The sequence below is a fragment of the Dermacentor silvarum genome, chromosome 9, assembly GCF_013339745.2.
Source record: "Dermacentor silvarum isolate Dsil-2018 chromosome 9, BIME_Dsil_1.4, whole genome shotgun sequence".
Lineage (NCBI taxonomy): Eukaryota > Metazoa > Arthropoda > Arachnida > Ixodida > Ixodidae > Dermacentor > Dermacentor silvarum.
Window position 1 is genome coordinate 108,043,137 of NC_051162.1, and position 12,959 is coordinate 108,056,095.

The following is a 12,959-nucleotide window of genomic DNA, read 5'->3' on the forward strand; positions in this document are numbered from 1 at the left end:
ACATCCACTAAAATGAAGTGTTTTGGCACATTCGTGCATTTGCGTAGGTCAATGAGTGCTTCAGTTGCTACACTGTGTGAGCTACCACGAACGAAGAAGAGCATACGATGCGTGAATCCAAGCCAGAGACATGGCACGCTGTCTGTGTGTTCCAATGAGCTAGGCCTTTCTGCCACGATATCGAGAACCACCCCCAAGACGACTGCTGAGATCACAGCCAAACTTTGGTGTTGAGGTCAGACGAATATTAGTTAAAGTCTACAACACAATTAACTTCAAGTGAAAGGGACAAACAAGTAAAAATTCATATCTGCTTGGCCTGAAGTGGGCAGGCTTGGCACCACTATCTTGCACCATGACAGTTTCTGTTCCAGTGCTTTGCAACTGCAATGAACATTAACCCTATAAAGGGGCCCTGAACCACTTTTTATCAAAGTCGAGGAATGCATTTGAAGTTAAATTACACTATTTCAGAACTGCTCTGCCGCAAAAGTTCTTCAGTGTGTTCAGCAGAAGCGGAGTTATTGACAATCAAACAAACTGCTCGCGGTGCTTCCGCTCCTTCCTGAATGATTTGCACTGCGAAGGCTACAGCGGAGCGGGGTGTGCCCACAACGCTCCACCTACTTAACGTGACCGTGGCGCGCAGTTCAAATTTGATTTTGGATGCTCACATAGGCGCCACTATTTCCGATTTTGGCGCCTACGACGTGCCAAACGCGGTTGTCCTCTGCGAGCCACAGTGCGTTAAGCCAGTTAGGGTGTCCCGATGTTCTCCTCGTCGGTAGGCGAGGAGGACATCGGGACACCCTAAGCCCAGTAGATTCGTTGCGGCGGTCACGGTATCTATGCTACGTAGCACACCGCAGCTACATGCAACTGCAGCGTTTGCTTTGCGAACAATTAGCTTGAGTGTGTGTTTGCGCTCATGCGCTGCTGTCTCGCTGTGCTACATGGTGTGGACCAGCTTTGTCCAGCACCAGCTTGGCCGACAAATAGTAGCCACATCCCACTTGCACATTTTGAAGCACTATCAATAACTCATAGAGTCATTACGAAGCGAACTCTGGCATGACTTTGAACCACATACATGCTGACAAGCATGTATGTGGTCTGACCTTAGGTTTCGCATGGTTCGAGGGTAGCTGATTGTTCAAAGCTAGTCAAAATTACGTAGACTAGGCACCAATAAGCAGGGCGGCCAAATTTTAATTCCTATGCGGGTGGCTGCGGCCGAGCGTGAGCAGACGATAGTCGACTTCTTCCGGAAGTACGTAATAATTATCGAAATTCGAAAGCATATTTTCACTTACTTCAGCCTGCTTATTAAAGTGCGTCAATAAATATACACAGTAACAGTAGGAAGAAGTGTAATGATCCAAACACCCTTCTTGTTTGACGGCAGCTACTGGCCAATAGAAGCGACGTATGGGAATCTGCTTTATTACGAAATAAGGCATCCAGAAAACAGTGAGGAGCATGCTTCTGTTGAAAAGAGAGCGTTTGAGAGAAAGGTGACTTCGCGCTCCGCTTGTGAGCTTCACATGCCACACACTGCTGCATAATTTGGTTGAGGTGTTCATAGCAGCATATGTCATCCGCGGTCTGTGTTATTTCACCTAGCCTGAGGGGTGGTTCAGGACCACTTTAAGGACAGTAAAAAAATGAAAAAAACTTGCCACAAAGACAAGTTCTTTTTGTGAGCTAATGAGTCCGATGATTATATAAAACAAGACCATGCAAAAAGTTTGTCAAAACATTGAATTTGACAAAGAAAAAAATGTTTTTTTTTTAATTTTTACACGGTAACAAAAGTGCGATTCACTGCACACAAGTTAGTGTATGCTCCCAACATCACGTGCAAACGATTCTGATAAACATAAAAAGCAAGATCATGCAAAAAATTTGTCAGAAAGTTAAAGTATAGGGAGAACGAATTTTTTTGCACTTGACGAACTGAGCTCATCATCCGTCCTTACAAGGTTTAAAGAAACATTTAGACAAACTCCTCACAGGTAATATGAGCAAGTGATGACGTGTGAGGCAGCACGCTCTTGTGGCACTTTCTGCGCACAATTTATTCACACAACAAGAGCTGAAAGAATGCATAACAGCTGCTGCTGTTGGAAAATACTTACCACAGTATGCATAGCTCTAGCCACGGGCTTTGATCCATTCGTTCTCTCACTGTGCCCAGCTTCTCCAATCTTGATCGTGGTGGTCGTTGGAATTGCCACACCGAGGCTATCAATATTCGTCTCTGCACTTGCTCCGGATGCACTCTGGACATCTAAAGACAGAAGGCTGCGAAACCAAGACGCAAAGCACTGTGAAGTTGCCAACTACTCGAAAACATAATCCTAGTTTAATCCATGCTAGAATGTGTAAGCATGACTCAACGAGGACATGAAAAAAAGAGACACACAGCGCTATCTCTGTGTGTGTCTTTCTGCGTCTTCATTCAGTCACGCTTACACATTCTATCACGGATTCTAACCAACTAGCCTGCCAACGTGCTTTGACGTAATTTAAGGGGAGATCCTGCTTTGACAAACTTTTTTCTTATTTCTGAGTCGATTTTGATGGAACTTGTGGAGTTTATGTATTTACATCTGCTAATTTAAGATATACATTCAGTTTTCTTACATAATAAATATATTTCTAGAAATTTAAGGAATTCATAACATGCTTGGAGGTGGCCTATTTACTGAACTATATATGGTGTAATATATGTCAACATATAAAAATGATCTTGAGTAATCGGAGTATGCAGTGATACAACTATGAATGCTCTAGACTGATTGGAACCAAAGTTACAGCTTCTCAAACTTTTTAAAGTCTGGACTCATAGAGGACCGCCAGGTGGCGTCGAGGAGTGCAGACGTGTTCGCATCGGCTCCGTCAATTATCGTGCCTAGCAGCGGTCAACATCATGTGACCACCAGCAAATTTGCAGGAGTTGTGTAGGAAGACACCAGGATCACGCTGATACCACATTGTTGGACAAGCGGACCCGGTTTCCTGTACCAACTTTAAGACCACCACCGCATCATGCCGGCCCGCCACGCTAAGCCTAACGACGGAGCGGAGTGCGGAACGCCGGCATCCAGCTCCCAGCCCAAGCGTCGCGCCGCGACGGCCCAAGTTCCAACGAACAACGACTCCGAACTAGCCCAGGACACCATGGACATGGATGACCAAGCCATCGAAACCCAAGTGGGATCTGCGGCGGATGCTGAAGAAGAGTTCCTCTCACCTGACGAGGTGGTACAGGGGGAATCGACCAGCGACGACGACGCTGAGGAAATCTCACCAAGGGAAGACGACGAAGCCAAAACGGTCAGTGGCAACTTGCAATATCGTTGCGAGAGCGAAAACGTTTACGAAAACAAGTGCGAGCAGCCCCTGATGACAGCGGAGCTCGAGACGGCGGCAAGGGCAACAGTTGCGACGCCAGAACGCCTGCAGGAGAGCGAGATAAACGCGGGGGAGCGTCTGCAAGGAACCGACGGCGAACTGCGCGCCGCGCCGCTACCAAGAAATGACATAAAAATTATCATGCGGCCCAAGCCAGGGCTAATTGTGAAAGAACTTAAAACCTACGAAGTTGCACGGGCGATAGAACGTGCAAGCGGCGACCCAGAGACCTGCAAGAGTGATAAATTTCTGCTTCGCCTCCGCAACGGGTCAAACATAATCATTGCAAGTACCCCCCACAAACAAGTGGCGGAGAAGATCCTGAAGATCAAAACGCTGGATCTCAACGGCACTAAACATCCGATCAACACATACATAACCACCCCTGAAGGATACCTTAAAGGAGTGATACATGGATTGGAACGCGAAACTCCAGAAGATGAACTCCTAAGTAATCTCCGAGTGCGCACACAAGGAGTTACAATCGTCCAAGCCCGGATGCTCGGCAAGTCTGAAACCGCAGTGATCACGTTCGATGGACCGATAGTGCCACGCTTCGTTTACTATTACGGTGGCGAAATGTCATGTGTGCCTTATCGCCCCACCCGACAATACTGCAAACTGTGCAAAAGCCAGGGACATAGAACGGACGTTTGCCCAACGCCAACGGCCAAGGCGTGCAGCAACTGTCGGCTAAGGGATCCTCCTGAGGACCACACATGTGAACCAGAGTGTGCCCTGTGCGGAGAGGCTCATCCCACGGCGGCATCGGAATGCACCAAGAAACTCAAATGGGTCCCCCAAAGGGGCAGGCCACAACTGTTACAACGTCGAAGCCGACCACAAACGAACGGGATCCTCAAGAGACGCTGGTTCAGCAAGGACTGCGAGGACTCTGCATCACCAGACGGGACCCGTTCCAGGTCCAGCTCCCGAGACCGCTCCAACTCCAGGGACAGTGACCAAGAGAGGGTCCAAACAAAAAAACAACAGCAGCAAAAGAGCAAGAAGAAGCATAACAAGGAAGCCAAAAACAAGGTGAGCTGGGCAGCAATCGCTTCCCAACCTCCACACCAAGCCACAACACAACTCACGCGCCTAGAACGCGAACTAGATCTAATGCGAGTGCGAATAGGAGACCTAGAAAGAGAAAATAGGCAATTGAAAAAGCAACAAACGCAGCAACCACAACAAGGACCTAAACCAGCCCAGGCAGGACAGAAAGGGCAGAAACTACCGAACTTAGAAGGCGACACCGTAATTACCCTGTCAATACTGAAAGATACAATAAAGGAAGTTATACCCACAATCATAGAGCAGGTGTTGATACAGGTAGATCGAAGACTAGATGTTCTGGACAAGAAAATCCAGGCACAACAAATAGAATTCACGAAAGCGTTGCGAAAGCATGCCACAGGCAGTAACATAAGAGAAAAAGCAGAGAAAGTCTACAACAGGCCAGGCCTGTCGGCCATGACCCAGGCGACGAACAATGCCTAAACATCAAAAGCACGCTTTAGAAGAGTGCGAAATATGGCAGTGGAACTGCCGCGGGTTCCGGCGTAAAATTGGACAACTGTCACAGCTGGTGACGACACAAAAAAGGTTGCCAGCTATCATAGCATTACAAGAAGCCGGAACAAACCCTAAATTACATGGATACGAGACCTTCTGTACCGAAGATGAAAGCTGGAAGGTCACAACATTGGTGGACAAAAAAGTTACAGCAATATGTCACAAACCCATAGAAGGAACGGACATTCCGCATATAATAACAGAAATCGCATATAAAGGCACCAGAGGAAAGAGTGCCTTCATAATTAATATCTACAGCTCCCCTAGTCATAAAAGAGCAACGTTCGACAAATTATTTCAAGAGGCAGCAAAAATGGCCAAGGGGAGCCCTCTAGTGATAGTTGGGGATTTTAACGCCAGACACTCAAGCTGGGGGTATCCAACCCAGGACAATAAAGGCAAGAATATCACAGGACAAATAGAAGCACTCGGCATGACACTTCTAACAGACCCTGCTATCCCAACAAGAACAGGAAATAGTATCTCCTCGGACACAAGTCCGGACCTAACCATAACCAAAAATTGTCCAAATGCGGAGTGGTGCAACACCCTCGAAAATCTAGGAAGTGACCATTATATTATAAGCACCACAATTCGCACGGGTGTAATCCGCAAACAAATAGGTACAGCTAAAATAACAGACTGGCGGGCATATAGAGAATCGCTTAAAGAACTAGCCACTGACATAAATGATTTAGACAAGTGGTGCGAAGTCATACGGAATCTCAAGCAGAAACATACCAAAGCCGTCACCAGGACGGAAAAAACACCTGAAGTGGACCCTCACCTACTGCACCTGTGGGATGCAAGAAGAAGCCTGACGAAAAGATGGAAGCGACAGAAACGCACCAGGAAGCTCAAAATGAAAATCAAAGAAATAACACAGCAGGCCGAGGAATACGCTAACCAACTTGCAACAGCCAACTGGGAACGCTTCTGCGGATCACTAAATGGAACCCTAGGGACAGCAAAAACGTGGAACATCCTGAGAGGAATGATTGACCCACTCAAAACCAGACGCGAAGGACAAAAGAACTTGGAGAGACTGCTACACTCGTACCCAGGCACAAAAGAACAACTCCTTCAGGCCGTCCATAACAAATGCTTCGGTGACAATGCCCCGATACCCCCCTACCAAGCTGACTACAGCGGACACCCGCACCCAGGAATGGATGAACTCTTCACGGAAGCAGAAGTTAGAGCAGCAATCGCCAGTGCAAAACGGAACACAGCGGCAGGGGCGGATCAAATATCAAACGCCATGATTAGAAATATGAATGATGAAGCCATAATAGCCCTCACGAACTTCATAAATGACCATTGGGTCAAAGGAACGATACCACAGCAATGGAAACACGCTGTGATAATCATGATCCCAAAACCAGGGAAGAAATTGAATTTGGAAAACCTTAGGCCCATCTCTCTTACATCATGTCTAGGAAAACTGTTCGAGAGATTAGTAAACACTCGACTCCAACGTCATCTTGAAGAAACCAACTTAATGCCTGACACCATGTTTGGTTTCAGATCACATCTTTCAACACAGGACATTCTCCTGCTTTTAAAAGAGGAAGTGTTAACCAACGTCCCCAAGGCAGGAGAAAACATTGTCATGGCTGTCGACATAAGAGGGGCCTTTGACAACGTAAGTCACAAAGGCATACTCGATGGACTAGCAGAGACCAACTGCGGTCAAAGAACGTACCAGTACATCCGAAGCTTCCTCAACCAGAGAACAGCAGTCATCAAAGTAGGGGATGATGAATCCAAAGTCATCCATCCTCCTAACAAAGGAACGCCACAGGGTGCAGTAATCTTGCCTACACTCTTCAACATAGCCATGATTGGACTAGCCAAACAACTCCAAGAAATTCCCGACATCCGTCATTCCTTATACGCGGATGATATAACACTATGGATAACCAAGGGCAGCTTGGGAGAAAAGGAGGAGAAGCTCCAACGGGCAGCCAATATCATAGAAAAATATATCAAACAAAGAGGACTCCAGTGCTCAGCGGAGAAATCAGAACTAATTCGCCTCACAAAAAACAAAAAACAAAGAACTGACCCGAGTCTCAAACTCGAGATCAGGCTGGAAGGGAAAATTATTCCGGAGAGGTCAATAGTTAGAGTGTTGGGGATGTGGCTACAATCGAATGACAGATGTCTCCACACTTTAACGACGCAGCAGATTAACCGGATGATATCCCGTGTGGCTCATAATCGGACAGGGATGGGGGAACAAGACACCCTCAGACTGGTGAAAAGCCTGGTCATAAGTAGACTAATATACTCCCTGCCTTACCATGACATGAATAGAGAGGAAAAAGAAAAGGCTGACCAAATAATAAGGATGGCATATAAGACAGCCCTGCGGCTGCCACGCAACACTTCAAATGAGAAGCTTCTAGCCCTCGGCCTCCACAATACATTTGATGAGCTGGCTGAGGCCCAACTCATAGCGCAGAGGAGTCGATTGGCGCAAACGCCAGCCGGAAGAGCTCTTCTTCGTAGAGTCGGCCTTGGAGATTGCATACAAGCATACCAAAGCACTAAAGAGCTACCCTGCCAGATCAGAAATTTGTATGGCGTTTCACCAATACCGCAAAACATGGATCCTACATTACACGCAGGAAGGAGAAAGGCTAGAGCTGAATACATAGACAAAATAACTAAGTACATGGACACTGCAAGATTCACGGATGCTTCACCATATCGGGTCGACGCAAAGAATATGGTGGCAGTTGTCGTGAACCGAAAAGGTAAAATCACGGCCTGTGCTTCGGTTTCCCGAGCGACCATTATAGAAGCAGAAGAGATAGCCATTGCCTTAGCTATAAGGGAAGGAATGGAGCGCAACGCTCCACTGACAATAATTACAGATTCTCAGGCCGCATGCAGGAACTATCAGAGGGGAAAGGTCAGTGCGAAGGCACACCGGATACTCACCGAGATCAGCAGAGAATTCAACGTCAGGTATACCCAAACAATAACCTGGGCCCCGGGACACGATGGTGTTACTGGGAACCGCTATGCAGATGAGGTGGCTCGAGGTTTCACTAATTACCGAGCTGCCTCTTGCAACATCGTAGAGGACCCGACACCCATCGATACCAGTTATAAATCAATCTTGCAATACTACAGGGAATTGAGAAGACTCTACCCAGCACCGCACAAGAACCTTTCAGCCATGGACTCTGCGACATTACGTAGGCTACAAACGAATACCTATACAAACCTCCATAGACTGCATATACACTACCCAACAGCCTACAAAGACATATGCCCGTGGTGTGGGAGCACACCGACGCTCTATCACATCACATGGGAATGCACGGCTCACACAGAAGAGCAAGATGAGAATAACACGAGAGAGAGGTGGGAGGCATTGCTGTCCAGCTTTGCCCTCGGGGACCAGCTCAGGCTGGTCAGGAGGGCAGAAAGGATGGCGTGGGCCAGCGGTGCCTTGGAATAGGGGCCCGACCACGCAAACTGCCCCGTTCTAGGGGCAACGAAGTCTTTTGTGCAAATAAAGTTTTGTTCTTCTTCTTCTGGACTCATAGTACCACCCCCAGGACAAATTACAACTTTTTTTTAATATTTATGTCATAATATTTGTTTATATTATATGCCCACTGCAATCTCTATTTGTCTACTTTGCTGACAAACAAATAATTATTGTGATAGGACAAGTAGAACCAGAGATATATTAACTCCAAAAGGGTGACACCACCAGAAATGCTGTTTTGAGAAAATGAGTAAAAACAATCCACAACCAGTTCATGATGATTATAACATAGTCTAAATCAATCAAGGATGTTACAGGGATCCAATAAAGCATGAATAAATGATCTACACCAATCTGGAGCAATGGGATGCAATAAGACATCTGAGCCAATTTTTGGCTCCCAAAAGCAGGGTCTCGCCGTGCGAGACAACAAAGCTTCGGATGTGTACAATCATTCTTTTATGGTTTCCTAAAATAAACAGCTTGACCAGAATATTCAAAACACCCCTGACACAAAGACAAGGTACTGCCCAGTTTTTCATGTATGAATAGCCAAAACCACGAAATGTGTGGACAATAGCCTGCAGCACAAAGGGTCTGCCTGGAACGAAACAGAGAGGTGATTTCCGTGACCTCGTGTCTGAAGCATAGTTTTTACAAAAATTATACTCGACAGAACTCTGGCGCTGCAATGCTCGGCTACAAAGGGAATGATGACAAGTATGTGGACTTGTCCAATCTTCAAGTTTGTGGCTTCAGACATTTCTGGTGGCTTCATTCATTACCCTGTGCCTGCCTTTATCAGTCTAAATTTCCAGGCGACCATATTTTGCTAGACGCATGAAGGCAACAAGACTTTGCAAGAATCCCTAATGCTTGGCCGTTGTGAATTGTTCCATTAACCCTTTTCGTACCACGAAAAATGAAAAAATTGTACGAAAGTTACCAGAATTATTCTTCCGCTCTGTAGAGCTTTTTTTTCGAACGAAAGGGCAGCATTTCTTCGTTTCAGTAAGGTTGCTTTATTTCCCAAAATTGCATGACATTAAATTTGAAGAAGGCTTTTCTGCAGGGCACTGAGGCTTTGCAGTACAGTGACCTGCGGGGCTCGATACATTATGAAAAAAAAAAGAATATGAAAACAAAATAATCTAAATGATGTAAAACAAGTACATGGATGGTGGCTACTTTTGCATACCTCTACGGACACAGTTTGTAGGTGCGGCACCCACTCACGGTCAGCAGTGAGAACGTCAGGTGCACCTAAATAATCGTCATCTCCTGAGTACTTAGTTGAGAACACATCACCTTCTGTTACTGAGCAAAGTTCTACAGAGGTGCCTTCTCACGAGGATTAGTCGAAATACTTCCTTTTAGGCGCACTTTTATTCCCACGTGGCAGGAAGCAAGTTTTCTACGCAGGTGTCACAGGCGGCAACAAAGAGAAAGGCGAGACATAATGACACCACATGGATAAGTGTAGCCATCTAGTGTCAAAAATTACAACTGGGCGCAATGAGACAACTATAGTTGTCATCGGTTACATTGGTACAAAAACTCATGATGACTATACTCATCAGCAGTAGAGAAAGGGTTAATAATACACTGGTATTTCGTCAAATACGATCAATCTGCAAAGTCACAAAGTCAGTTGAAGCCCAAAAGATGAAGTTTAGGTTTATCCACATACTACTAGTTCCTATCATTCCGATGCTAGGTGAATCATATGGCTCGCCCCTCCCACAGATGACTTGTGCAAGATTTACCTCTAGTAAAGTTTGTAGAAAACTAGTCAGCTTAAAAAGATGACATATGCATCAAAGAAATGGCAAAGCAAGTGTATCTGAGCACTTGTGCACGGCTTTACGATAACGTCACTGTTGGCACAGAAATATGCCATCAGGGTCAACTTACCACTTCTTATGCCTCGAACCCAGTTGCCTACTGCGCTTCTTTGGGGGGTTGAAGTACAAGTCTTCTGACATGAAGAATGCCCCCGGAGTCGTTGAGATTCCCTCCTGGCTCTCCTGCACCTTGGAAGCATCAGGCTTGCCCTCGAAACCACGTGCTTCCGCCACCAAATGTGAGTCACTTTTTTCAGGCGTCACGACAAGGTGCTTTAATGCGGCATCTATTTCACTGGCAGTCTTTATGACTTCGTATAAGACAGCCCAACGTATGTGGTACTTGAACACAATTTCAGCCTTGCTGAGCTTTCCTGCGCGTACGTCGGCAAGTATCGCTGCTTTCTTGGCAAGCGGGAGAGGCTGTTGACCTGGGCAGGGCTTGGCACTCACTTGTCCAGTCATGTTTGCCGAGGCGAACTGCTCTGTAGGACTGATTGCAGATGCTGATGGCGGGTCACTCGGTACCGTGGGGACCTGGCGCTGTTTTTTACACTCAGTGGTGGACAATGTATTCTGAACACCTTGTTCAACATCAGGGGGCTGAAGCAGATGCACCTGTACCGGAGCGGAAGCTGAACTTTCAGAGCTTGAGACCACCGTGGCATTCACATAGCCTTGTTTTTTAGACCCAGTGCTGGACGATGTACTCTGAATAACTTGTTCAACATCAGGCGGCTGAAGCAGATGTACCTGTACCAGAGTGAAAGCTGAACTTTCAGTGCCTGGGGCTGCCTCAGCCTTCACGCTATCTTCAGGTGTTGACACGTTGGTCACGATGCTGCTGTTTGTACTGTTCACTGCCGCACTGGGTACCTGCGAGCGATCAAAACAACAGCCATCACCTGATTATATGATGTGTCTTCGAAGATAACCAAGACATGTACTACCAGCAAAAAACTAAGACACGGAAAATAGAGTAAACTATGTATAACACTTGGCAGATCCTCATGCTTGGTGTACTATAAGGAACGAGCACTGGATAGGTGGCGCTTCTAAGATAGACTACTAGTGCCATCTGGAGTGATGGCGCCACAACTTTTAGCAGCAAAAACACATGTACTGCACGGGTGTTTGCATGTAGAGCATTTGCGGTGGCAATGCTTTGTCGACTGAACGGCGTGCAAATGTGCTAGTTTGATCCATCGATGGTTTTCCGAGGATATCATCAGCATCCTCAACCTATGTATTTATGTACATTAAATGACAAAGGTCCCTCCCAGCAATCTCCAATTAGCCCTGTCTTGCGCCAGCTGAACCCACCTTATACCCGCCAATTTTATCATTTCATCACACTGCCTGGTTCTGCCATCCCCAACTGCACTTCCCTACTCTTGACACCCAGTCCGTAACTCTAATAAGTACTGGTTATCTGCACTATGCAATACATGGCCTGTCCAACTTCATTTTTTCCTCTTACTGTCAACTAGAATATTGGCTACCACAGTTTGCTATTTAATCCACACCGCTGTCTTCCTATCCCTGAACATTATGCTAATCATATTTAGTTCCATCTCTCATTGTCTGGTCCATAACTTCTTCTCAAGCTTTCGTGATAACCTCCAAGTTTCTACCTCACATGTTAGTATCAGTAGAATTCAACGATTGTATGCTCTTATGTTCAAAGACAGCGGTGCCGAGAATATCAAGGGAGAAATATTTTTGTATTGGCTTTCAAGAAATTTTTCCAGATAGCCACAGCAAGCCTAATGAACTGCATCGCGACTGCCTTGGATGCAGCAATGGCACTCGTGGTGCTGTGCTAGTTTTAGAAAGGCGACTGGGACTAAGAAATATTTCCCTGCTGGTGCACTTGAGAAAAGCTAAAAGTTGCCCTCTGCAAACTACGCTTATGCTGTTGAGGACTCCCCGAAACGCTATGATGGGTGATTCATAAGTGCAGCAAGCTATGTACAGCGCTATGAAGCTCCACAAAAGTGAAAGTGACTAAGCCTTGCCAACTAACAAAGGAGGCCACTCGTGATGTCATTTTGAACAACTTTGGATGCCACCTCAAAGCCCCCTATGATCAAGAGGCTAACATGCTCGAAGGCCACGCTACTTTTTTGAATCGTAATGCGTAATGGGTTCAGCGTACAGGTCAGCTTGGGCATTTAAAACTGGGAGCATGTTTTCTGCGCTCTGTGTAGACTGTGGTGAGACTGGTGACACAAAGCATTTTATATGGTCCTGCCGGTGTTACAATATGGAGCAAAACATTCTACTTGACGTCATGAGAAGACGAAGACTTCCACATGATTGCGTACAATGTCTGGTGTTTGCAGAAGATCACTAGATCATCCAAAGAGAGATACCGTGCCTTCTTGCGTTTCTTTGAGACAGTGAACTTTCAGATGTGTGGTGATGAATTGTATACCCAGAGTGAGGTGTTACAGGCAGAGCAATTGCTGGCCTCGTCCTGCCAGGCTAAAACGGCCTGTAAGAACATGACCCCCACCAGCAACGTGAACATTTACGTAAACACACATCCGTTGCATTTTCCCCACAGAACACAAAAGTTGGCATCTTGTACACTTTGTCCATATTACTTTTGA

General features: G+C 46.2%; 1 protein-coding gene across 3 annotated transcripts in view; it reads right to left on the reverse strand.

Annotated features, from left to right (window-relative positions):
• LOC119464084 (uncharacterized) overlaps positions 1-12,959 on the reverse strand; it is a 52,760-nt gene that overhangs the window by 5,066 nt on the left and 34,735 nt on the right. For 2 of the 3 annotated variants that reach the window (XM_049656487.1, XM_049656485.1), the window contains 2 exons: positions 10,415-11,220; positions 2,139-2,304 (listed from right to left, as the gene is read on the reverse strand). In XM_049656487.1, the coding sequence (XP_049512444.1) occupies positions 2,139-2,304; positions 10,415-11,220 (972 nt within the window). The remainder of the gene's footprint in view (positions 1-2,138; positions 2,305-10,414; positions 11,221-12,959) is intronic. The other variant, XM_049656486.1, reaches the window with a different exon arrangement.